The sequence below is a fragment of the Ananas comosus genome, linkage group 7 (genome assembly GCF_001540865.1).
Source record: "Ananas comosus cultivar F153 linkage group 7, ASM154086v1, whole genome shotgun sequence".
Taxonomy (NCBI): domain Eukaryota; kingdom Viridiplantae; phylum Streptophyta; class Magnoliopsida; order Poales; family Bromeliaceae; genus Ananas; species Ananas comosus.
In genome coordinates, this window is record NC_033627.1 from 13,940,257 (window position 1) to 13,965,941 (window position 25,685).

General features: G+C 40.9%; 4 protein-coding genes across 5 annotated transcripts; 2 read left to right on the forward strand and 2 right to left on the reverse strand.

Moving 5' to 3' along the window:
* LOC109713287 (peroxidase 3-like) lies at positions 717-2,092 on the forward strand. Its single transcript, XM_020237290.1, has 4 exons — positions 717-932; positions 1,011-1,202; positions 1,341-1,503; positions 1,599-2,092. The coding sequence occupies exons 1-4, from the start codon at positions 717-719 to the stop codon at positions 2,012-2,014; spliced, it is 987 nt and encodes a 328-aa protein (XP_020092879.1). The 3' UTR covers positions 2,015-2,092.
* LOC109713117 (peroxidase 57-like) lies at positions 2,163-4,479 on the reverse strand. The gene is made up of 3 exons (XM_020237082.1): positions 3,989-4,479; positions 3,346-3,694; positions 2,163-2,831 (listed from the first exon to the last, which is right to left on the reverse strand). Exons 1-3 carry the CDS (start codon positions 4,205-4,207, stop codon positions 2,356-2,358), a joined length of 1,044 nt encoding a protein of 347 aa, XP_020092671.1. The 5' UTR covers positions 4,208-4,479; the 3' UTR covers positions 2,163-2,355.
* LOC109713116 (glycerol-3-phosphate acyltransferase 3-like) lies at positions 4,638-10,328 on the reverse strand. Its single transcript, XM_020237081.1, has 12 exons — positions 10,146-10,328; positions 10,002-10,059; positions 8,766-8,884; positions 7,767-7,866; positions 7,445-7,540; positions 6,860-6,956; positions 6,662-6,749; positions 6,470-6,566; positions 6,093-6,178; positions 5,655-5,774; positions 5,259-5,357; positions 4,638-4,913 (listed from the first exon to the last, which is right to left on the reverse strand). Exons 1-12 carry the CDS (start codon positions 10,256-10,258, stop codon positions 4,865-4,867), a joined length of 1,122 nt encoding a protein of 373 aa, XP_020092670.1. The 5' UTR covers positions 10,259-10,328; the 3' UTR covers positions 4,638-4,864.
* LOC109713112 (protein ACCELERATED CELL DEATH 6-like) lies at positions 20,451-24,063 on the forward strand. Of its 2 annotated transcripts, none has more exons than XM_020237078.1 (4): positions 20,451-20,495; positions 21,162-21,793; positions 22,474-22,997; positions 23,386-24,063. In XM_020237078.1, the coding sequence occupies exons 2-4, from the start codon at positions 21,187-21,189 to the stop codon at positions 23,932-23,934; spliced, it is 1,680 nt and encodes a 559-aa protein (XP_020092667.1). In that variant the 5' UTR covers positions 20,451-20,495; positions 21,162-21,186; the 3' UTR covers positions 23,935-24,063. The 2 variants fall into 2 exon arrangements, with proteins under 2 accessions (XP_020092667.1, XP_020092666.1); XM_020237077.1 differs by having other exon boundaries at positions 20,463-20,495; positions 21,165-21,793.

Here is a 25,685-nt window from a genome sequence, read left to right on the forward strand (position 1 = left end):
CTCTATAAAAAAAAACTTAATATAAAAATATTTTTTAGATGATGCTTAAAAAAAGCATTTCCAAGTATTTTTATAATATAGTAAATATAAATGCGTATTAAATAAAAGATGGGAAGTGCGATCAAATCTTAATGTTGCTGGTGTACTCAGTCTCGTTCTTCAGGCCTAGCTGGGCTGAGCCTTTTAAGTCGAAAGGCCAAATTAGTTGATCCGATCTAACCCAAACACGCCTGTTATAGGGCCAGGGCCGAACCATGCATGGCCTGGCCCAAAACTGGACTAGCCAGAGTTTTGCTCAGGTTTGGTTGCACCATTTTCATATTGATATAAGATTCCATAGAAGTGGACAAACCAAGTACAACAAATATATATACAGTAGCAGGTTAACCAAAACACTTTTTAAGTTCACTTAAATGCCTTATCATGACATTCATTAGCGTGCTCAGGAAAAGAATTAAACAAACAACGCAACCATTATCCCAAAAGCATCCATTTTGAGTTCAAAACTAAGTATAAAGCTCAACTGTTTCTACCCTCTTTCACTTGTCTTACACACAACTAGCCATGTGACCTAAACATATATCTTAAGTTGCATGCTTTTAACTAGTAACTTATTTAAATGTGATCATGTCGATACCTAATCTTTTGAGGCCTATAAAGTGACTTCAAACAGTGTTCTATGGAGCGCAAATTGCGTAGCGTAATTGGCGCGGTTCATGGTAACGAAAGAAACAAGTATGAAGTGTCTTTCACTATGCCTTCTTTTAAGCTTGCTGAGCTTCTCAGGGGCCGATCTCGAGTTGGGCTTTTACGAAATAACTTGCCCTAATGCGGAAAAGATCATATTCGAGTATGTCAAGGAACACATATCGAAAACGCCATCGTTGGCCGCCCCACTCCTTAGGATGCACTTCCATGACTGTTTTGTTAGGGTACTTCTTTCTCGCATCTCTCTGCGCAACTGTTATTAGCAGTAAGTTATTGTTAAAGAATGTTTTCGAATCCTACAGGGTTGTGATGCTTCGGTTTTGATCGATTCCACGAGCAAAAATAAAGCGGAGAAAGCGGCATTTCCAAATCAAAGCCTTCGAGGTTTCGACTTCGTCGACCGAGTGAAGAGTTTGCTCGAAAAGGAATGCCCTGGTGTTGTTTCCTGCGCTGATATAATCGCCTTAATTGCGAGAGATTCTGTTTTAGTCACAGTTAAGTATACAAATCTTATTAATGTATGTTAACTATAAGTTATACTTTAAACAATAATAGGATACTTAGAAACTTATAATTCTCTTTAGTACCTATTGTGCTTAAGTTTCTTTCTATTAACTCTATAAGTTTCTCAGGGAGGACCCTTCTGGAATGTTCCGACCGGACGAAGAGACGGGCTGATATCGAATTCCACGGAGGCCTCGAACAACCTTCCGGCCCCGACATTCAATTTCACTTCCCTCCAAAGATCTTTTGCTAGCAAAGGGCTAAATCTAAAAGACTTGGTAGTGTTATCTGGTAAGTTTAATTTCTTGTACTAAATTTGTTCACTGTGTTAACATAAGTTCCTAATTTAGTATTTGTAATTGCCACACACTATCTCTTATCTCTAGGTGCTCACACAATTGGAGTCTCGCATTGCACATCGTTCGACAAGCGCCTTTACAATTTTACAGGGAAAGGCGATCAAGACCCTTCGTTGGATAAGTTTTACGCTTGGAATTTGAAGAAGAACAAGTGTAAATTCCTCAACGACACGAAAACTATCGTCGAAATGGACCCAGGTAGTCACAGGACCTTTGATCTTGGATACTACAAGCACTTAATGCAAAGAAGGGGCCTATTCCGATCGGACGAAGCTCTTATGACAAACCCTGTGACTAAGTCCTACATAACTCAAATTCTCAGTAGTCCTCTTGAAGAGTTCTTTAAAGAATTCGCGTTATCTATGGAGAAGATGGGGAGAATTGAGGTTAAGACAGGATCATTTGGCGAAATAAGAACAAATTGCGCGGTTCGAAATAGCTAAATTTGTTCAAATCATTGGTTTAAGCAATTTGAATTTGTCGCTTTAGTGTAAAAGTTGAAAACTAGCTTGTTTCCAGGAAGGTTGGATCAAAAGCTTGTCCATAAATGTTTGATTTTTAATGCATGTGTCACGCCGATCGACTCATTAATAACGTTCTAGATTATATTCTTTCGTACATGAATCATTATTCTTCCATGAATTCGACTTCGATCTAAAACTCACAGCGAGGAATTTGACAATAAGCGCATCTTAGTATATAAATACATATATCTTGTGCGTACTCGATCAGTAACAAAATACATTTCTTAGATGCTGTGACCACGTACTTAAAAAGTACAAGATCAATTCTCGGGGCCAAAATTTGCAGTCGAACTATTCGACGTCGCATTATTTACCACCCGACAATTCAATCTGATCTCTCCCTCTTGACCTGTTAGCACCCCGATGCTACCGAGCTTGATCATGGACTTTGCGAACTGATTCAAGAATGTCCCTGGATTGTTCGCGTATTGTGCCGCCAATTTACTCGTGACGTCGGTGAAGGCCAACTCCTGGTCTATCTGAAGAACAGCTTTTTCGTTAAGCGAAGCATGGTACAGCGAATTGTCGAAATGAAATGGTGTGGAGGAGACTTGATTCATGAACACAATTGAGTCCTCAGTGATGTTATCAATTGTTACAAGGTGGGGTGGGCACTTTTGTTGAAGCGTGTTGAGCACATTGGGCTCCATTGTTGGATCAGGTGATCCACTTCCTTTGTAGTCATAGAGCCTATCAATGAAGAATCCACAGTGGCAGAGTCCCATACTATGTGCACCTGTAATTATATTTTCAATATATATATATATATAGGACCTTATAAATGTTTAAACAGGAAATGCAAGTACACCAAGGGCAATATCACAGAATCAAAAAAGCTTCATTAATTATATGATAATGCATATGACATAATACCTTATTAATTATTTTATCACCATACAATGCCCAGGCTTAATGAGATGGCACATGGATACACATGCCATAAGTTAAACCAAGGCATAAATAAAGTTTGTTATTGTGATACCATATGATATCACATTGGTGTGACACTTGTTTTCATGCCTAATTAAACAAGGTGCATTCTCCAACATACATAATGATGTTAACTTATCGAAATCGTCGAAATCGATTCTTAATACAGCTTGAAGTGAGTTGTATCATATCACATAACTAGAAAATAAGTATATATGTATAATTTTTTATTTTCTCATCCTCAAGTGAGAAACTGTAGAATCTAACTCACGCATATAGGAGGCAAGTAAGAAGATCTAATAACATACTATCAAACTCACCAAGTAATGTAGTGAGATCCACTAAGTCAAGATTGACACTTTGGAATGCAGCTAGGGCTTGATCGACGGAGAACGACGGGCTTGGTAGATGAGCATCAGCCAGAGTTGAGACCGTGCCGTCCCGCCTCCCTGTCGGAAGAGCATATGCAGGGCCTCCTGCTAATGCCACTCCATCTCTCGCGGCCAAAGCTAACATATCTGCACAAGAAACTACTCCACTACACTCCTTCTCGAGCTCCGTATTTATTTCATCAATCACGTCATACGTTCTCAACGTCAGGTTCGGGGGAGCTTCTTTCTCTGCTATGTTATCATCTGTGCTATCGATAAGAACCGAACCGTCGCAGCCCTACAGTAGAAAAAAGGTGAATATATACTTTTAGGTGGCTCCTTGGCTTAGGTACTGAGTTTGTTAGAGACCACTAACAAAATTATCAACTTGAACATTTGACTCTACTATAGCTAGAAAAATGTTGGAAAACTTAGAACCGAAAAACTAGTGCTGGTTTTTTGAGTAGTTCTTTTCAAACAGCATTTCTGTCGAGAACTCCAACCGCGCCTATCAGGTTGTAAAGAACCATGGAAGTTAAAGTAGTATTTAGCTTCTTAGAAGAATGAGATCAAAGTGAAGTTGGTATCGTACCCTAACAAAACAATCGTGGAAATGGAGTCGAAGAAGGCCGGCGGGGACTGACGGGTCTTGCTGAAAATGCCTTTGGACTACTTGTTGAACTATGATCTCAACTCTAGGGCATGATTCACTGTAGAAATGGACCTGCAGAGAGAGTGCAGTAGTAGCACTATGAGCTAGAAGAAGTGTAATTAACAGGTAGAGAGTTGCCATGGAGAGAAGCTTCCACATATGCTACCTGTTCTGATGAAAAAAGCTTCAGAAGCTGATATATACTATAATGTAAGCGTTTTTGAGTGCTTTCCTGGGGCTTAGAGAAGCTTCATTAATTCCCACTGGATTCTTCTGCAGCTATATGTGGTGGATTTTACTTGTTCTTTTAATTGTGTTTCTTGGGATGCTAGAGCCAGTTAATTGATTGCTGTAGGATGGCATTGCACATGGATTATATACACATCTATGCATAGTTTATAGTTATATTAAGTACCTACTCATTCTGGGCTACTCAAACAGTACAAAGTGAAGATTAAAATAAAAACACCGATCAACTAAATCGATGATTACCTTTATTTTGATCCGACGAGGACCTATCAGTCTCCCAAACAAAGTTAATTTCAACAAAGCCTTCAGGGTTTGATTTCTGAATACTTATTTGTATAAATTGGATGAAAAGCAGAGTGCATTTAGAAACAGAGTAATGTAAACAAAGGATGCTTATCAGCTTACATCACTGCATAAAAGCAAAGTATCAATTGTTCTAGGAAAAAAGTAAAAATAACAAGTAGAGGCAATGCATCAGAAGACTCTATACAGTAGCGCCTCCGAGCAGAGTTCCAAGGGGAAAAAAAAAATTAAAAAAATTTAAAAAAAGGTGACATTTTACAACTCTCATTTTTCCTCCAGCCGCCGCAGTACAGAGTCTGCAAATATCTTTTGCCTGTAAGAAAAAATATATCTCAAACAGATTACAAACATTACTTGAAATCCTTTTATCTCTATATTGTGCAAGAAATTAACAGATAGATTGCATCAAAAAAGAAATATATAGATGTTACTTAAGGGTTAAATGCACAAATAGTCCCTGATCATGGTTTTGCTAATAACGCCATGTGATTTTCATATGAGCCAATTAATCCTTAATCTTACCTAATGAAAGTTAGGTAACATCAAGATCTTTTAGTGACAAATTCTGGAACAAGTAGCCATGAGTAGTAAAAAGTCGAGGCACCACTCATGCACTTATCACTTTGCATAATGGAGTAAAAGTTGAGTTTCGACATACTTCTGCTCTGTTAGTTTGGGGCTCGGACGAAAGTACTTGAGATATCCATCCCAAGGAACCTTTTTTAGACCAGCTCGGACGGAAATCATGTCTCTAACCCTGCATCATGTAAGTTCTACGAAATATTAGTACACAGCTAATTAGCTAGTCCCCCGCCTTTGCAGATGATATTATACATATCAAAACAGTTAAAATTGCAGAACCCCCTCAATTACAAGAAGTTAAAACTATAAGACTTCCGTGACTTCGCCTGTTCCGTGGTGTTCCGTTAGGCAATATCTATCACTTTGGTCATAGGGCAGAATATGAAATATCAGGGGTTATATTGAAATTGGAGTAATTCTAGGGGAGTTTTCCCACATACTAGCCAGCAATTAAAGCTGTGATGTATATTACCTTTCAGCAAATTCAATAGGTGTTTCTCCTGGCTTTAGGTACTGAGGCTCCAAGAACCAAACGTCGCAGACAACAGCCCATGATGTCATAAGACGGAACAAATGCATCGAAAAAGATTGCCTAACACAGATCAGAGAATTAGAACCCAATAGATATTAGTAATTTAAATCACATATTGTTTAGAAACTAATATAGAATTAGATGCATGTTACATATCCTTGCCTTCGAAGTATTAAGAAGAAACCATGGTTTGCGAACATTGCAAATGCCAAAGTCAGTTATAAGGAAAATTATATTTAATGCTTTTTCCTGTTTGAAAAATAAGACGGATTCGCAGTATGCTAATTTGATAAAGCAAAACAATGAATGCATTGAACTTTCAGGTATGACAAGTTGAAAAAATCCATGCCATATGCTAAAAATATTAAAATTTCTTACTTCTTACTGTTCCAGAAGGCATCCACAAAAATCTTGTTATATTTTATTGCAACTGGGCAAACAGCACAACCAAGTTCAAAAGCACCCTGGGCACAACAGAGGAAAGAGCAGACTTCAGTTTCAACCAAGAAAATATATGTTTTATTTGAGAATCTTTCATTATTTCCTATAATTTTTTACATTCAAATTTCAAAATTGTTTGACAAAAAATTAAGGACTTGACGATAAAGAATTCATCAGATCTCTTCTGCACTCATAAAAACTATAGCGACTTTCAAGGGCTGTAAATCACGACTGATGTGGTGGTGCAGATCCAGACAACAATTTCTATACATAATACCGTCTAATGGAGAGAGAGATAATGATAAGATGTAAACCTTCTTGAACATGACTGTGTACTGGTTATTTACGCAGGTTCCTTCTGGGAATATCAGAAGAGGGTTGTTGTCAGGTCCCTGAACATGTTCCCTTAACCTGGGGGGAAAACAATGCTCGGTATTTGATAGCCATGAACATTCGATAAGATTAAGCCGCTTGCATTAGAAATAAGGAAAAAGAAGTGTTCTTACTTTCTTGCGACCACTTCACGATCCTTAGACTCTGTACGATTGAACCATATCGAACCCAAGCTTTCCAAAATTGCTGTCTGAATAAACCCTATGTCACATGATCACATAAAAAAATAGTGAATAGGAAAATATAAACTATGAGAAGCTATACTGGTAAAATGTATCATTTTAAGTGTAAGAAAAAAAAAAAAAACTTACCAACCCAGCCAGGATGCTTTTGCATGATAACAGCAAATGCTGTCGTCTGTTCTAAAATGATGAAATCAATCATGGAAGTGTGGTTGGCAACAAACACCTGCTCAATTTAAGTCAACATTTGTCACAGCTAAGTATACAGCATGTGTAGCTACACTTCATCTCGCACGGCTAAATATGCCACACTCCTTTGGTACATGCCTAAATCCCCCTATTCTTTCAAACGTTTAAGTATTTTACAAACCTTAATAGTCTAACAATTTACATATAATCTTGGGCAAGATATAGTTTTAAGGCAAAACATTAAAGAAAAAAAGGAAAAAAAAAACTTGCAAGGTTATGCTAGTTGGGTATAGAAGCACGAAGACAGCACAAATAGCATGCTGCAGCAAGTACTGTGCCGTTGGGTGAACAGCAAGGCACTATATCGCAATACTTCAAAAACTCTTGGCTCTTCTATTTTTCTAAAAGTTTTTTAAGTTGTAAAACAAAACATCGTTTTATCCAATTAGTACTCCTAATCCAGACAAGGGTTAGTATGATTATAGATCTATTCACAACGTTTCTATAATATGTTTTAACAGCTACCTGATGAGGTCGCATGCTTGGTTGAGGTCCATGGTACTTGATCACCCCTGTCCATGAAGCGACAAACACACTGCACATCATCTCAACCAATATTCTCTGCAAAATTCAAAAGCAAATGGAAATATCATCAGAAGATCTTTCTAATAAAACTATATCAACAATCCACCCATTTGACTATCCACTTCCAGAATTTTCATTAGAGAGCACTTTAAAATTTAATCGAAAAAAAATGAGGAATCGTGATGTAATCTATTATCTTGTCCGAACTGAAAGGCTTAATGTGAAAAATCTATTCACATCCTTAGAAATGAACAAATCTTACCTCCATTTTATGCCTCCACTTATTACTGCTTGGCAACAGGAAGTGTACTGGAAAAAAGGTTAAAAAGAATACTATCCACCCTGCAATAAAGACTGCAAGCCTATACAACAACATACAAGAAATAAGTGGAAGAAAGAATATAAGAGTAAAATCATAAACAAGCTGAAAATATGATAAAGAAAGAGTCGTTACTAAATAACTATCAGATTCCCTTTAAGGAAGGAAGCTTCTCCAATGTAGCATTGAAGACAAATAAAGGAAAAGGTGACTTCTTAGAGGAGGGCCAATTGGTTTTTACCTCAAAGGAAAATAGATCAAAGAAAAGCACATCAATCCACAGAAGAATAGGGAAACAAAACCTACTTATAATCTATATCGCCAAAATGTTAGCACAGCTAACATCAAATTTTCAGCAACGTAAGCGCTTCTATGTTAAAATGCAAAGCAATAAGAGTTTTGTGATATTTTAGGGGCGAAAGCCTATATAAGAAAAAAAAGCTTAGCACCGCAAGCAGCTTCACAAGAATGTGATTAAGGTGATGAAATTAACCTCTTGACTTATCAGGCTCTTTTTCCTATCTGGCTTCTGACATAACTAGAAAGGAGCAGAATGGCATTGGAAATATATTTGCAGTTCAAATTTCTATTCAAAACTCCTACAGTAGTATCTTGTTATATTCATTTCTCTTACAATCTAAAAATTAGAACCTTGTTAATCTGTAGAAGTATCCATGTATATCTGGACATAACAGATAAAAATCACGACAAGGCATCTAGGTTGCGGTAGAGAACACTAGATAGTTCAACACAAGATAAGAATAAGCCGAGAAAACATCATTCACTAATGGAAACATGAAAGGATTTTCCAAATAATCCAATTTAGTTCACAGTCAAAACATGCGTAAGTATCCATCGATGCGAATTTCTCTAAGAGAAATAGATATGGAAATGAAGACGTCTGAGCATTTATCGCAAAACCAAAATTACAAGTTATTATACCTTAACGGAAAAAGAATCCCATATCTAACGACAACTCCTAAACACCATAAAGGAAACAAATACACATTCCAGTTCCATGGCTCCGGGGGATTCGACTTGAAGCAACGAGTGAAGGAATCCTGAAAGAAACAACGTAAAAAGCAAAGTCATGCTAACAATTTTAGATCAATCCATCCCGTCTAAATTCTTCAGAAAAGGGCAGCTCAAAAAGGGTCCTGCATTCAGATATACCAAAATGTATATTGGCTAATTTCCTGCTAAAAGTGTTCAACAATGAGTGTCGGTAATTTTTTTCTTGTAAAAAAATGTTCAACAATGTCGCATGCCACAAAACATGAATATCTCAAAGCTATATATATATATATATATATATATATATATATATATATATATATATATATATATATATATATATAAAAGAAGAATAATAAGAAGAGTATTTTCATGAAACAATCGATCCCGCTAATAATAAAAATATATCCTGATTTACATTTTCTTTTCCCCGTAGAATTTTTCGGTTAGAAGAACCTAAACATGGCCTCCTCCATTTTTAAGAAACAATGTAACTTTTGTTTCTTCCATTTGACTAGAGACTATGCAACAAACTAATTACTAAAATATATTTCTTATCGGCTCGCAAACGAAAACCATCATCCAAGAGTTTGCACATAAAACCAACTCTAATAAGAACACTAAATATGCTTCCAACCTCAAAGAACTCGAGGAAAATTCAATAAAAATCAAACCTTTAACAATGCCAAACACTAAGTAAATCATCTAACGCACACGGATCGCTTATTGCAACCCTTTCATGTGCATTTTATTAAATTGCAATCTTAAACATAAGCATAAAATTCCGTTCTTGTACTAATTTTCATCTGAATTCATCGCCACTATCGCATGTAGAGGTTTTATATATAGCAAATTCACAATAATACTCATTTGCAGTGATAAAAATTGCTTTTTCGTCCCATGGAACAATATGATTTATTATAAAATCAATAAATGGAATCCGACCCCCTCAACAATAGGCCACTTTAAAGTATTTAACGTTTTTGTCATTTGAATTGGGTATTGGCTAATTAATTAATTATTAATTTTGTCAAATTTTCTTGTTCAAACTACTTTTAACCTCAAAAGGTGTAACTTTTTAATTAATAATAAGCAAGCAATAGCTAACGTAGCTATAATTTTTTTAAAAAAATTCCCAATAAAAAAGGGGAAAAAAAAACTCACATCGATGATGGCGCCCGCGGCCTCGGTTAAAGTAGGGGATATATCAAGTAATTCCCTCCTAATCAAACAAAATTAGGGTTTCGCATCGCAATGATTCGGAATTAAAAAATAATAAAGGGGAAAAGAGAAATTAATAAATAATACAGGTGAAGGGTTTGGGGGATGCGTTGGATGGAATCGGTGGAGATGTAATCCTCGAGAATCGGACGGTCCAGATCCATCTCCGAGCTCGACGAGCTTAGCCCCGCCATGGCCATGGCTACTCACACGAGGACGACGAGGACGACGAAGATAATGCACTTTTTTAAAAAAAATTGGAGTGTTTTTAGTTTTTTATTTATTTTTTGAATATATATAAATTATTAAAATCATGATAAAAACAAAATGTATGGAGGCCCCTCAACTGCAATATTTTTTATTAAAGGCCTTTTAACTTTTAATAATTTCTATTTTGATCTTTTATAGTTAATTAAAAGTTAAAAATTTTTAGGAAAAGATGTACAGAGGCCTCAACTGTAATAAATATTGAAATGAACTTTTTTTTTTTTTTTTTTTGATTGAGACACCCTCAATCATGGGTGATTTTATAGTTAATTTGAAATTTTACAACATTCATGGGTAAAGATTTTACTAAATTTAATAATTTCAATTATTTTAATAAATAAGATTCGGGCAATCAGCAATTAATAACGAATAGAGCTATTAAATTTTGAAATACTTTTAACCTACTTAAGTACAATAATTTTAATAATAAAATTGGAAGTAGCTTTTAGAGAGGGTCTTCGTACATTTTCACCAATACTTTTGAGCCATCCTACATCAGCCTACACATACGAATATTAGGGCTGGAAAATGGGCCGGGCGGCACGTGGGCCGCCGGCCCGGCCCGGCTATGGGCCGCGCTGTAGCACGGCAAGACTGCTGTAGCAGCCGGGCCGGTGCGGCCCGGCACGAGATTTTGGAAATTATAATGATTTATATTTTTTAAAAAAAATTAAAAATTTACTATTTTATAGTTATCTTTATAAATTTGAAAATGTTTAATCAAAAGACTAATTTAAATAGAAAGAATTTATTATTGTTATTTTAAAATTTTACATATTTTTAAAAATTTTAAAAAATTAAAGGGCCAGCCCAGAGCACGCGCCGTGACATCTGGGTCGGGGGGCCGTGCTGGGCCGGGAGCTGGTTAGCTCTGGCCCGGCACGGCCCGACCTGAATTTGACGACTGGCCGGGACGGGCAGCCCCGTGGCCCGTTTCCGCCCGACTAATGTGGGGCACGGCCCACATTACACCCCTAACTACACACCGCACCTTATTTTTTATTTTTGATAAAAAATAGTTTAGAATTAAAATATAACGTACCTTGTAGGTTTGATGCATAATAATAAAAAAATTTATATACAAAAGATTACATTCTTTAGATATTAAATAATTCATTGAATATTGAGGTCCAAAATTTTTAATATTTCCTTTTATATAAGAAACTTTAAATTTTATAGTGCACAATTACTAAATTAGATTGATTAATTTTAAAATATGTATTGCAAGGTTTTTTTTTTTTTAAGAAAAGATAACACGCTATCTGTTTCGTTCATTAAAAATATGAATTAAGCAATATGAGTGAGGTAAAATAAAGCCTCGGTGGAAGCTAAAAGAAAAGAGGTTAAGATAGTTGGATTTTAGAGTAGAGAATATTCTCCTACTGGGTTGCCAATCGTTTGATTTTTAGCGACCGTCATCAAAAAGTCTGCGTTAAGTATCTCTAAAAATACCACTATTCTGTGTATCCAAAATGACCCACTAGTAAGCTATCAGACTAGTCAATCTTGTTCGAATCAGCTATGATCTGTTCCTTAACATCAACCTATCCCACATACGTACATCTCACATCGTCCCCTAAATTTCTAAATTAAACCCCCTCTAGGGTCATCACAATCAGAAATTTACTAAAAACACACTGTATGAATAGATGGTCGACTGTCTCCTTCTCGATCCCAAGGTTTTAGTTGCATGCGCTGTACATATATGATATGTACTTAGACACCCAATGCAGGTAATAATTTTAATGGGTAATAAAGGTTAAATTGTAAAAAATAATTAGGCTAAATATTGCGAACTTAGAAATATTGCTAACAAAGCCCATACGACGCCCACTTTTCTCGACGAAAATAGGCAAGTCTTACTCTCTGTTTATTCGTTCAAACAGGAATGATGCCTCTTTGCTGTCAGTTTTAATTAGTAAAATTTAGAATAGAAATTTGAGCTGGGGTGAAATTTTTCTACATCCCTGACACAAAGCTCTGAACAAGGGAGTGGAATATCTTTTCCTTCACTTGGGCACATCTCTTGAGACTTGGAATATATAAAGCTTTTTTTTTTTTTTGAGAAAGAGGTAGCAAGCTACCTGCTTCATTCATTAAGCGAAATGAATTTAGCGTACATAATGGAGACAACTAAGGCCCCCTACCGAAACCGGAAAACAACAAAATAATAAAAGCAGTATAGATAAGTAAACAACAACAAAAGAACAATAAAAGCAGTATAGATAAGTAAACGAAAGCCCGACTCGAGATATTAAAGAGCGGTTACGGGACAATTGCCTCGGTCCAAGTCTTCGTTAGCGCGACTATCCGCCCAATTGCACGGTTAGCATCCGGAGTGTCCTCATTGAAGACGATCTTGTTGCGCTCCGTCCAAACTACCCACCAGATTGCCGCCAACCGTGTGAGCCTTAACGATCTCTGTTCAGCACTATAGGAGTCCGCAGTGTCGGTCCAAAGTTGCTTAACGTCCCCTGTTCTTAAATCGCTGACCCCCGATCCATCCACGCTAATTTGGAGGTATCTAACAAAAACGCAGTCCTTGAAAAGGTGATCGCAGTTCTCAGGTGAGAATGAACAGAAAATGCAGTACTCATTCACCGGGCACCCTCTGCGTATCAGTCTATCAGCAGTAAGTAATCTCTTGCGTAGAAGGATCCATAAGAATATTTTGATTTTGGTTGGGAGTTTTAAACTCCACAGCTTGTCGTTGGATGGTTGTCTCTGGCCAGCGTCAGTAATAAATTCGTAGAGGGATTTGATTGTGAATATTCGGTTAGACGTCCATCGCCACCTTAATATATCCGGTGAGTCCGTCAGGCTATATCGCTGCAAGAGGCTTTTGAAAGACATGATCTGTTGTCTAGACACACTGTCGACGTTCATAGTATTGCCTCTGAGTATGAACCGCCATCTCCACCCTATTCCATTCCAGCATTGTGAGACCGTAGCCCCATTGTTAAGCACCTTGGAGTAAATTCGTGGAAACCGAGTGCACAGGGAGGTTTCTTCGATCCAAATGTCAGTCCATAGCCTACAAAAATTTCCATTGCCGAGTGTGTACGATACGCTGCACCGAAATATTTGTCGACATGTCATTACGCTTCTCCACCACTGAGAGTGAGGTCTGAACCCTCTTCCCTCCAGTAACGGCCTTCTTCTGGTGTAATATAGCGCTCTTACCAACCTTCCCCATTGCAGCTGTGGATCTTTGAAGAAACGCCACCACCATTTAGTTAATAAAGCTATATTCATAGCTTCCATATCTAGGATCCCCAGTCCCCCTTCTTTTTTGCTTTTACAAATTGATTTCCAGGCAATAAGGCATGACCCCCCTGAAATCTTGGCGCACCCTTTCCAAAAGAAAGCTCTTCTCAGGGCCTCTATCCGGTTCAGGACCCACTGCGGTGCTTTGAAGATAGCGAAGAAGAAAAAAGGTATATTCGAGAGCACCGAGTTGACCAAGGTGAGTCTACCCCCGTGTGAGAGGAGTTTAGCCTTCCACCCCTCAATGCGCGCCTCAATACGATTAACGATCAGCGTCCAATCTAGTCTTCGGAGGGGTTTGATGTGTAGCGGCAATCCCAAGTAACGGAATGGCAGAATGCCAACTTTACAACCCAAAATATCTGCTAGTCCACAAGCCCTGCTAGCATTATGACCTAGATAGTATAGTTCTGTCTTAATCATATTTATCTTAAGGCCTGATGCCCACTCGAACATTTTCCAAATAAAAAGCAGACTCCGCATAGCGGCCTTTTTAGGTTCAGCAAAAAATAAAGTGTCATCCGCGTATTGGAGGATTACAGTTTGACAATCCATTGTAGGACCAATTCCTTGGAACATGTTGTTGTTCCTCGCTGTCTCCGTGATCCTGGCCAGGCAGTCAGCCACCAAGATGAATAGGTAGGGGGATAGCGGGTCTCCTTGTCTAAGCCCCTTCCTAGTTTTCAGCCAAGCTGTCGGTGAGTCATTTACAAGAACTGCGATTTTAGCGTTGCATATACATTGCTCTATCCAGTACCACCATTTATCGCTGAATCCAATCCATCGTAGTACACTTTTCAGGAAGGTCCAACTGACATTGTCGTAAGCCTTCTCGAAATCCACCTTAATGCAAACGCACTCATTCTCAGATTTTGCGCACCAATTTAGGAGTTCACTCGCCGTAACAAACGAGTCCGCTAGGAGTCGATCCTTCAAAAAAGCTGATTGTGCAGATGATATGATCGACGGTAAAATGAGCGAGAGTCTGTTTGCCAATACTTTAGAGATAATCTTCTGTATTCCATTCATAAGGCATATCGGTCGGAAATCATTCACCTTACTAGCTCCTTCCTTTTTAGGGATGAGACACACATATGAGTAGTCCGTCGGGGCCGTAAAAAGATTGTTTTCCTGGAGATCTCTGAATACATCGAAAATGTTATCCTTAACTGTATCCCAGAAATGTTGATAGAAGATAAGAGAAAAATCGTCCGGTCCAGGTGCCTTCTCACCACCTAGTTGAAATGTAGCTTTCTTAATTTCTTCCATAGTAAAAGGGCTAGTAAGGGAGTCCGGGTCATTTAGAGAGTTCTCCCGGTACAGATCACTCCAATCTCCGCCAGTTGAAGGACCTGTTTCCTCTTGCCCGAAAAGGCGTGAGAAGGCATGGAAGAAATAGTTTCTTTTTTGGACGTCGTTGTGGATGGGTCTGCCAGATTCATCTTCGATAAACTCTATCGCATTGCTTCGTTTCCGACCATTGGCCATCGCGTGAAAAAATTTAGTGTTCTTGTCCCCCTCCTTAAGCCAATGCTGTTTCGCTCGCGTTCTCCATAGAATTTCCTCTTCCTGAAGTATGAGATGAAGCTGAGCCTTAAGCTTTACCCTTTTATCCCGAAGCTCCTGTGACAGGGGGGACTGTTCCTCAGTCAAATCGATGCTACGGATATCGTCTTGGATGCACTTTATAGCGTTGGAAATGCTATAGAATTCCGTCTTACACCACTCTTTCATTCTGACCCTGCAGTGTCTGAGTTTTGCCGTAAGAGTGAGGATAGCCGACCTCTTGCTGGTGATTTCATTCCACCAGACCGGTACCCTAACAGAGAAATCCTCTTTAGTGAGCCAGACCTTCTCGAACCGAAATCTCCCCGGCTTTGGGTTGGCCCCAGTAGTCAGCAGTATCGGGGTATGATCCGAGGTAATCCTCGGCAGTGCTGAGACCCTGCCGTGTGGGAAAGCTTGGTCCCATTCAGTCGACACTAGAAATCTGTCCAGCTTGGCCAGGGAAGGTGCGCATTGCATGTTAGACCAGGTGAAACATTGGTTGGATATGGGTTGATCAATGACCTCGAGGTTTGAAATGAGATCTGAGAATAAGGACATCGCTCTAGAACTCCAGGGACTTCCAATGCGTTCTGCTTGACTCCTTGTGAGATTAAAATCCCCACAAATGACCCAGTTGTTATTGGAGCAAAAGTCTCTCACTGAAATAAGATCAGAACAGAACTCTTCCTTCCCGTCCCAAGTTGGTGGCCCGTAGACGTTTGAGAGGAAAAAAATCTTTCCGCTGGCAACGTGCTTCAAATTAAGGGTGAGTGAGCGCTCACGCACCAAAACCTCCGAACATAAAAAAGATTTAGAATTCCACGCAGTGATTAAACCACCCGACGCCCCACAAGCAGGAATAAAATGACATCTATCGAAGTTTGAGCCACAGAAAGAGCGGAGAAACGATCTAGATACCGAATCTACTTTTGTTTCTTGAAAACAAACTACGGGACAAAAGTGCTTAGACACGACAGTCTTTACCGCACGACGCTTGACCGGGTCGTTCAGACCCCGAACATTCCAAGAGATAATATTAAACATCAGAAACTGCTACCCCCCAAAATATAAAACCACACCGAAACCCGCCCCTCAGCAAATTATCCGCTCAACATAAACTTGTGGAGCTCCTCCGCGTCAACCTCCGAGAGCTTCACTCCGCAGCGGGCCCCCTTCGACAGCACCTTTTTTGAGCTCCATTTGCGAGCTAGTTTCGCCGAGCTAGAGCTGGCACCTTCCAGCAGGATCGCTTTCCTACGCTTCGCCCGTTCAAGAGCCGAAATGATGGCTGGATCCCGCGCGCGAGGACTAGACCTAGTCGGTCCTATCCTGACGCTCGGGAGATACCCGGCCCCTCCGGCCTCCTCCCCGTCACCTCCTTTCGGCGGGTTCGGGGCGGAAAGAGCTTCCGCCAGATCACGGGAACGTCCCGTGCGAAGAAGGAGGCCCATCTCGAGGGAAGCTCCGGTGCAAGAACCCATCGCAGCAGCAGCACCAGGAGAGCCGCGAGTGGCGTCGAGATCGGGGAGGCCCGTCCCGAGGGGAGCTCCGACGCAAGATCCCATTGCAGCAGTAGCACCCAGAGAACCGCGAGTGGCGTGGAGATCGGGGTTCCAAGCGGGAAGACCTCGACCGTCTCCCTCGAGTGACGTGGAGATCGGGGTTCCAAACGGGAAGACCTCGACCATCCCGAGGGGAGCTTCAGCGCAAGATCCCATTGCAGCAGCAGCACCAGGAGATCCGTTGAGGCCGCGAGTGGCGTGGAGATCGGGGTTCCAAACGGGAAGACCTCGACCGTCTCCCACACCAAGCAAGACCGGCTCAAAAGAGACCCCCGTGGGGAGCGGGCGAGAAGAGTTACCCGTACCATGGGGGGTTCCGACTTGAGCAAAGCTGAGCTCTGGGCTGTCCCTAAGAAAAAGAGGGTCTCCGAAACCGAGGAAACCGAGGAAGAAGAACCGTTGGGCCTCGTCTTGGGCCTCGTCTGCAACTGGCAGCAGTCGGTGGCCTCTACCCCAGTTGGGCCCCAAACCAAATGCTCCTACAAATTGGCCCAAAACGCTGAGACCAACATCGAGGCCCGGTGAAAAAAAAGTTCGAGGAGGGCCCGCAAGTAACTGCAAGAATGGGTGACTGGGCCCCCACTGTGCACCCAATCCAACTCCGGGACCAGAAAATGAAACGACCAGCATTTCTGGCCCTAGCCCCAAGAAAAGTAGCTTCGTGTGTAATAAAGAAAGGGGCTGCAGCATCACAGACCAAATCCCCGGCCCCAGGCTCGAGAAGGATATTCCAATCTTAGAATAACAGGTGCCTTGATCCTCCCAGTTCTTGAAATAAATGTTAACTCGAAAGCTAGCCTTTTCCTTAAGGTACGGTATCCAAGGCTTCCGAGACTCACACTCAGGTGTGATACATGGGGGGCGGTATGTCAACGGCCCTATGCCGAGACTGGGAGCGCCGCCTGGCAGCAGGACTTTTCGAACTCCTCCCTCGACAAGCTTCACCAGAAAGGACCCGTTGTCAGGGGGGGCGAGAGAATGAACCGTTGAGGCCACGTCAGCATCGGAACATTTTGAAACCAAACTCGTCTGTCCGCAGTTACCGGCGATCTCCGGCGGGCTCGAACTCTCCACGATCGTCGGCGGACTCAAGCGCTCCACACTCACCGGCGGACTTGAGTGCTCTTCCTCCACGAATCGCCGGAGAGGGGCGACCGGAGCATCCAGAGTCAACCCGTCCGGCACGTACGCTGCCCACCTTCTATCCCTTATTTCCGAGGAGTTCCAGGAAGCATCGGAACTCGAAGAACCACCGGCCGAAGACCGTCTCCCCCGGATAGACCCCTCAGAGCGACGAGGTGCAACCGGGGGTCTCTGCAGCGGGTCGTGCTGATCCGTCTGATCATTGGGAGGATTGCCAGGAGCAGCTGCATCGCGTCGACCCCACCGCTCGAGTTGGATGAGCACCGACAGCGATGAGTCCCCCACTGTTATTTCCAGGTTCTCCGGGATGTCGGAAAGATAATCCACAGAGACGAGGCAGCGATAACCAGTGAGATCAACCATGCGAACCGAGAAGTCGTCCGCACGGATGAACCGACCGAAGCCGCCCACCAGCGCCGCTACCGTGCGTGAAGACCAGCACTCGTACGGTAAGCTAACAAGCCGGATCCAAACATTATACGTCAGTTGAGCCCTCCGAGCACGGTCGTACGGGTTCCAAGGATAACATCTCAGACGGAGATTGTCCAGCGAGAGTAACTCTCTGCGGATGAGTTGGTCGCTCGGCACCCACTCCGGGAGAAAGATCACGAAGTCCCTTTCGCTATACCGGGCCACGTGGAAATCAGAGGGCAAACCACCGAAGCGGCTCGCCATTTTGTTGGCTATCGTCTCCTGGGGGAAGTGGCCGAGGGTTCGGGGTGGGAGGACATCAACGAGCATGGCATTACGTCTCCGATTTTGTCGGGCGAAAAAATCTTCCGACAGTGGGACAAAGGCACTAAGATAGGAGGGCCGGGCCCTCATCGCACGGTAGACGCTCATCGGCAGACGATCCATGCAAGCACGTGCAATGTGCCCCGTCTTACGACACCTCAAGCACCTAATAGGAGCCTTACAGAAGGCCGCCCTGTGATCAGTATCCAAACACCTATAGCACCTCCCTTTGAAGGAGACGCTGCCAGGGGAGGTAGGCAAATGAGAAGTGTTGAAGATAGGCTTTCGACGGTTTAGGCGAGATGGCGTGACCGAGCAAGGTGTAAGGAGAGCCTCCTTGTAGCTTTTAATAAAACCAGATGAAAAGGAGGTTGGGGGCTTCTCGAGTAAGGTGTCGGATCTCCTCCAGATACGAGTCGAAGGCGTGAGGCGTGTATTGGAGGCAGGGTCAGAGTCCTCAGCTTGAGGTATAGCCTCCCGAGTTAATGCGAGTCCCGCTGCGTCCGCCCACTTCACCTTCTTGGGGAGCGATCTGCCATCAATGGTAATCTTCCCGGGGTAGGTGACCTCATTTACTCGAGCCTTCTTCAACGGAGTAGAGCTCTGGGTCCTCCTTTGTAGGTTAAAACCCGCTTCGCCAGCTTTCGAGATGTACTTGGATGTGGATGCTACAGAGATCCCTCGTAATGGTTCTTGCTCCTTCCTTTGAATATGGCAAAACGGTTTCCCAGTCACCTTCTTTGTCTTCACCTCCTCCGAAGCTAACTCCAGAGCCTTCTCCTTTCCCTTCTTCCTTCCATCCCCTGACTCCAGAGCCTTCTCCTTTCCCTTCATTCCTTCCCCTGACTCCAGAGCCTTCTCCTTGGAATATATAAAGCTAATGCTTTATTTCGTTCAGTTGGAGTTAAGCTTTATGTTCCACATGAAAGAAGCAATCAAAAAAGCAAGCCAAACTGCATGGTTTATTACCTGGAACATCATAGGTCTCATGCTCCCTGGAAATTAATAGTTTGGCAAATATACTGACCGTTCCTAGAGTAAGTGACAAAGAATTTGGTGGTCGGTATCCGAGATCCCAAGTTCGAATCTTAGTTGATTTATATTTTCAGCTAAGTTTATTTCTAAATGAAATAAACGAAACGGGTATCGTGCTACCTATCTCTCAAAAAAAAAAAAGAAAAGGCAAATATACCTCTGGGCACTCCTTGTGCGCCCTCTAATGAGTTGCTCTTGCACCTATATCATGACTCAAAGCACACATCAATCAGCATGCACTGTTCCACCCAACCAAATTGACTTAGCTCATCTGATCTCAATTCTTTTATTTTCGCTTCCAAATAAGGTCAGAATCAGCATTGAGGGGATATAAAAAGCCTCAAATTTGACTCGGTCTAGTTCAGTTGTTTCGGTCCAAGTTTTCACTTGAAATATGTATTAGCCTTTCCTGCCACACTACTATGCTAGGCTGATATGTATAATTTGGTCTATATATATTGATATATAACTTAAGCAAAATTTTATTTAGATTTTATTATTAATACATCAACAAATTTTTAAGGTACTTTCATACGGGGACAAATTTACTAGTCAATATATCATCTCGTTATGTATAGTAGCAGTTGGCTAAAAATTTGATAGTCGGTATTTGAGATCTCAAGTTTGAAATCTAATTATTTTATATTTTTACTTGAGTTTATATATCTTCAAAAAACATAAACAAAGTAGATAACTTGTTATTTTTCTCTTTAAAAAATTTTAAAAAATAAAAACTTGTTCCCTATTAAAGCAAGGTAGCACAAGTAATACAAGCAAAGAACACTGACATTCCATTCTTTACCTTTCCAAAAATGCTATATTATAAGCCCACCCGATTCAATCCAAGACACAATTAATTCATCTGATTGCCTGAAACAAGGTAAGCATTTTAATTCCCTGATTCGTCCCTAAAAAATCAACTATCTTAATCTTTTTTATTAATTTCTCATTTTTTATTATCCAATATATTTTGATCTACTGATCATACTTTAGCGTGAGCCTTAAAATGAATGAGACTTAGGTCTGACTTTTTATATCATGTTATTTCAAAATTTGTATTTTCAAGATTAATCTTATCAATATCATCTTTATTTTTCGACCTATTAAGTTGTCGGTCGCGCATGCATATTTTTCAATTAACCATATGTAAAATGTATTGAGACCCCTTCAAGTATAGATTTTTCTTTTTCTTTTTTTGAAATAGGTTATTCAGCTTAATTTACAGTTAGTTATCGTTATAATGAAATTAGAAGTTTTGTTAGATTTAGTAATTCTATCAGTTATTTGCTGCTAATTATCATTTTCTTTTATTAAAAATTAATTAAAATTACCGAGTTTAACAAATGCACTATTAATTAATTTACTAAAATTATCCATTTGAAGAAAACAATTTAAATAGAACTGATAATAAATTTAATTAAAAATGTGCTATGTAGTCGGGGGAGCGCGATCTCCATGCATTTTACATTTAAAAATGTTTTTTTTGTTTTTGTCTTTACAACTAATTAACCTTACTTGTTAATTTCAACCTTCGATCACAACAAAGAAGTAGCAGCAGCAGCAGTTATTTAATGGCCAGCAGATCCGATCAGCGTATGAATATCAAATTGCAGCAGGTGGCAAGCTGTGGCAACGTCAAGAGCCTGCGGTCGCTGATTCGCGACGACCCGAATATGCTGCACTCGAAGACGGTGCAGGGTAACACCGTGCTGCACATCGCCGCGCTGCTTGGCCACCGCGCCTTCGTCAAGGAGATATTGAAGCACGAGGACTTGCTGCTGCTGCAGCAGCTGCAGAATGCTGACGGCGACACCCCGCTGCACATCGCCCTGCGGTCGGGCCATAAGGAGCTCGCCGCTTCGCTTGCAAACCATGCAGTGGTGTGGCCAAAAGTAGAAGATGATAACAAGAGCCCGCTGCAGGCGGCGAACGCGCAGGGAAACACGGTGCTGCACGAGGCAGTGATCTGCCAGAACGCGCCGATTGCGCAGAAGCTGCTGGACGCTGACCCCAGCATGGGACACGTGAAGAACAAGAGGGGAGAGACGCCGCTGGACATCGCGGCATGCAATGGGCTGGCAAAGGTGGTGGAGAAGATTCTGGAGCATACCTCGGCCGAGAAGCACAAGGAGGTCGAGCAGGCGGTGTTCCACCGGGCCTTGCTCGGCGGGCATATTGGCAAGTGCTTATTAATTTGGTTTTTCTTTCGGATATGTATATTGTCAAATATAAGATAATATCTATTATATATGTTTAGAGCACACATATTAGTTACTCTGACAACAATAAATACTACTCCAGCAATATCAGTTTTTTTACTTTTTAGCTGCACTAATCTCGGCTAAAATACTTCACAAATTTAGATTACGGAGCTTTGAATGCAGCATGAATTAGGTTTAGAGTCTGAGCTTCGGAAATGAGAATGTTCTATTTACACGCTGCTACTTTTTGCGGTAGAGATTGAGATGAAGTAGAAGTTTTTGGTGCTGAATTAAGGCTCATTTCAGCTTCCTTTGGAGCGAAAATTATAGAGGTTTAATTCATAAGCACTTTAACTATTGAGAAATGATTCGGTACTTAATGTTATAAGCCTTAATTAACGATTGCCTTTTATATTCTGCTGAAAGCGTGCTAAGCGTTCATTAATTTATATTCTGCTGTTTTGTTGTCAATGCAAATTACTAAACGAATGCAAATGGAATTAAGGTAGCATTTTACAGCTAGCTTTACATGATTGTTTAGATTAATCGTGCAACATTACACATTGACCTCATATATCTTCATGTTTGCAATATTCTCTCACTTAATTAGTCCCTACATTTCTTATACGTTTGCTCTTGTTCTTCGCAATCCGATAGAGATCGTGAAGATGCTGCTGGAGAGGAGAAGTGATCTCCTCAAAGTTGTCGACGAGCATGGCAATAACGCCCTTCACTATGCGGTGCGGGAAGACAAGAAGGAGATGGTCGAGATGCTCCTCGAGGACACTTCCCTCGCTTACCAGAACAACGAGGAAGGCCAATCTCCGCTGCACGTAGCCGCCTTTTACGGCTCCAGCTCTGCCGTCAAAGAGATCCTAAACAACTGCCCCGACACCGCAGAACAAGTTGACTCCAGCGGAAAGAATGCCATCCACATCGCAGCCCAAAAAGGAAAGGTCCCGACACTGAAGTGCTTGTTGAAACACATCGAACCGAAAGAGATCATCAACAAGGCCGACGAGGATGGGAATACTCCTCTCCATCTTGCGGCGATGCAAGCACGGATTCATTCGACGGTGACACTGTTGAAGGACAAGAGGATCGATCCGTGCCTCCAGAATAATAAAGGCCAAACAGCTCGAAGCATCTACGAGGAACACTCAGAAATTACTACAAACGGCGTAAGTTACTCAAAGCATTTTCTGAGAAATTCAAGAATTACTAGAAATTTCTATAGCGTGATTAATAATTACATGTTGTCTCTCTCTTTTTTCTTTTTCTATGGAACTTTTTTCTGCCTAATTCATTTCCTATATGAATGAAGCAGGTTGAGGACTTCATGTCTCTTCCTTCCTCTCATAAAAAAGAAAAACCTACAAAATGATAAAAATGAGCTAATCCTTGTTAGAATTAGCAAATTGAAGTTTACCAGGATAAATTCTTACGGTGCTTTGAAATACATAGCACAAAGTTTGTACTTTAGATTTACTATTGAGTTGGTAGAGCTAGCACCCGTAAGAATCATTTGGAATATTTGGTAAAGTAACAGAAACTTGTCACCAAATACAGATGATAGTGTGGGACAAGCTGAAGAACAAGGAAGCCAAGAAATGCAAGAGCAAGCAGCTACCCCCGGCCGCAACATTGCGATCGTTCAATAAGAAAATGGCCTCGAGCGACCAGTACTTCGCGCTGAGCGTCAACATATACACTCTGATTGCGGTGCTCATCGCGACCGTCACATTCGCAGCCAACTTCACCATGCCGGGCGGCTTCAACCAGGATCACGGAACGGCCATCCTGGAGAAACGCCTGGCTTTCAAGGTCTTTGTGATCGCGAACGCGATCGCCATGTGCAGCTCCCTCGTGGTCGTCTTCTGCTTCATCTGGGCGTGGAAGGACCCGATCGAGTTCAAGCTCAAGCAGCTCATATGGGGCCATCGGCTCACGGTGCTCGCGTGCCTCGCGATGCTCATCACTTTGATGACCGCCGTGCACTTGGTCCTTACTCCTAAGTCCTGGTGGCTGTCAATTGCCGTGATTCTGATCGGGTGCAGCACTCCGGCTGTTGCCTGGCTTATACTTGGCCGCGAGGTCTTGTTCATTCCGCTGAGGTGATGATGTTGTTTTCTTCTTCTTCTTTTTCTTTTCTTTTTTGGCGAAAATGTTCGACAAGTACAGTAAATTGAGTGCGCGATATGTATTAACCATGTAAAAAAGAAGTTACAGACACAAATAAAATGTTCATGCCTGGATTGAATTCAAAAAGATTTCTTATAACTCGATCTGGATTACAAAGTTTAATTCAGAAAGATTTCTTCTATTGTACTGTCAAAATATATATGGTCTCATTTCCGATTCATGGTATTTCTCATTTTTCTCTCGGTAAACTCTGGATTACAGAGTTTAATTTGAAGAGATTTTGGTGCAAATTACCATATTTGATTGGTAAAACTGAAAGTAGCCAAAATCACATGGACCTTAGTAAATTGAAAACGGCCATACACTAGTGTTGATGATCGCTCATTATTTGTTACCAGGCAAAAAATTTGATGTTGCGCCACCATAAATCATCATTGTTGTGGAATTTATTTTAGACAATGTGTTATATTGTTTTTCTTTAAAAAATGGCAACAACCAACGTTTTGACCCAAATCAGCTTGATGTTATGTACAATCTGATCCGCTAGCGATTATAATTTATTGGATCTAAACTATCGACCCAAAATATTTAACTCTAGTTGTTATTACTAATCCGATCACAACTTTGTACCTATCCGATGTGAAACTATTTGGGTGTCACATACTCCTTCTATTTAGGCCTTAAATGTCCTCATCAGCCAAATCATAGACACAGCTCCGATTCACTAGCCAGAAGTGTGTTAGGGCTGTTGCCTCATTAATATTGTAGTCTAATTCATAGTATTATTGAATGAATCAAACAACAAATTACCTTTTTCTCAAAAAAAAAAAGAAGAAGCATTTATTTGACTTGGAAATGGCAACAACATGTAACAAATCTGGTAATTATAATATATACAAGGGGATAAAATCTGGATTGTGGGAAGAGTGTTACCAATTGATATCCCTTCTGAGGGAAGATAATAGAAAGACTATTATAGGGTTCGCTACAAACGGTACTGATTGTGCATTAGACCCTAAAAAGAGTCCATGTACACAATTAAAATATTCTTTTTTGTATAGGGATTTAAAATATTATAGCGTGTAATTACTGAATTAGATTGATTTTAAAACCTGCAGTATAGGAAGGTTTTAGTAGTGCGGTGTATAAGATGTACTTGTATCCGCTTTATATTTAATTTCAGTGATAGTTTCGAGCTTAAAAATAGTTTAGCTAAAGCTCAAGGGAGTGGAATATCTTTAACTTCAAACAGTAGTTTGAACATATATTTACAAGGAGTCCGGCTGGAATACTATCGATAGCACGAAGCATTTAGTACTATCAAGTTTTCTGCCGTTAGATTTACTTCTTTTATTATTTTCATCCGTTCAATTATACTATTCAACCAACCACCTACTCAACCCTAGGAGGCCCACATTATTCTAACCATACATCTTTTAATTCAAGGGCGGAAAACTTAATAGCACCAAGTTATTGGTGCTATTAATAGTATTTCAACCTACTTCTATTTAGTAATTAATTTATATACTAGTTTATACTAATAGGCTTTACACTGGAGCTTCACTCATGGGTAGAGATGTAAAACGGACAGGGTAGCCGGCACGATCATGGGCCGGGCTACAACACAACATGGGTGTTATAGCACCTGTGCTGGCCTGACCCGGCCTGGACCTTTGGGCCGTGCTGTGCCTAAATCTTGCGGCCCGACGGCTCGGCACAGCACGGCA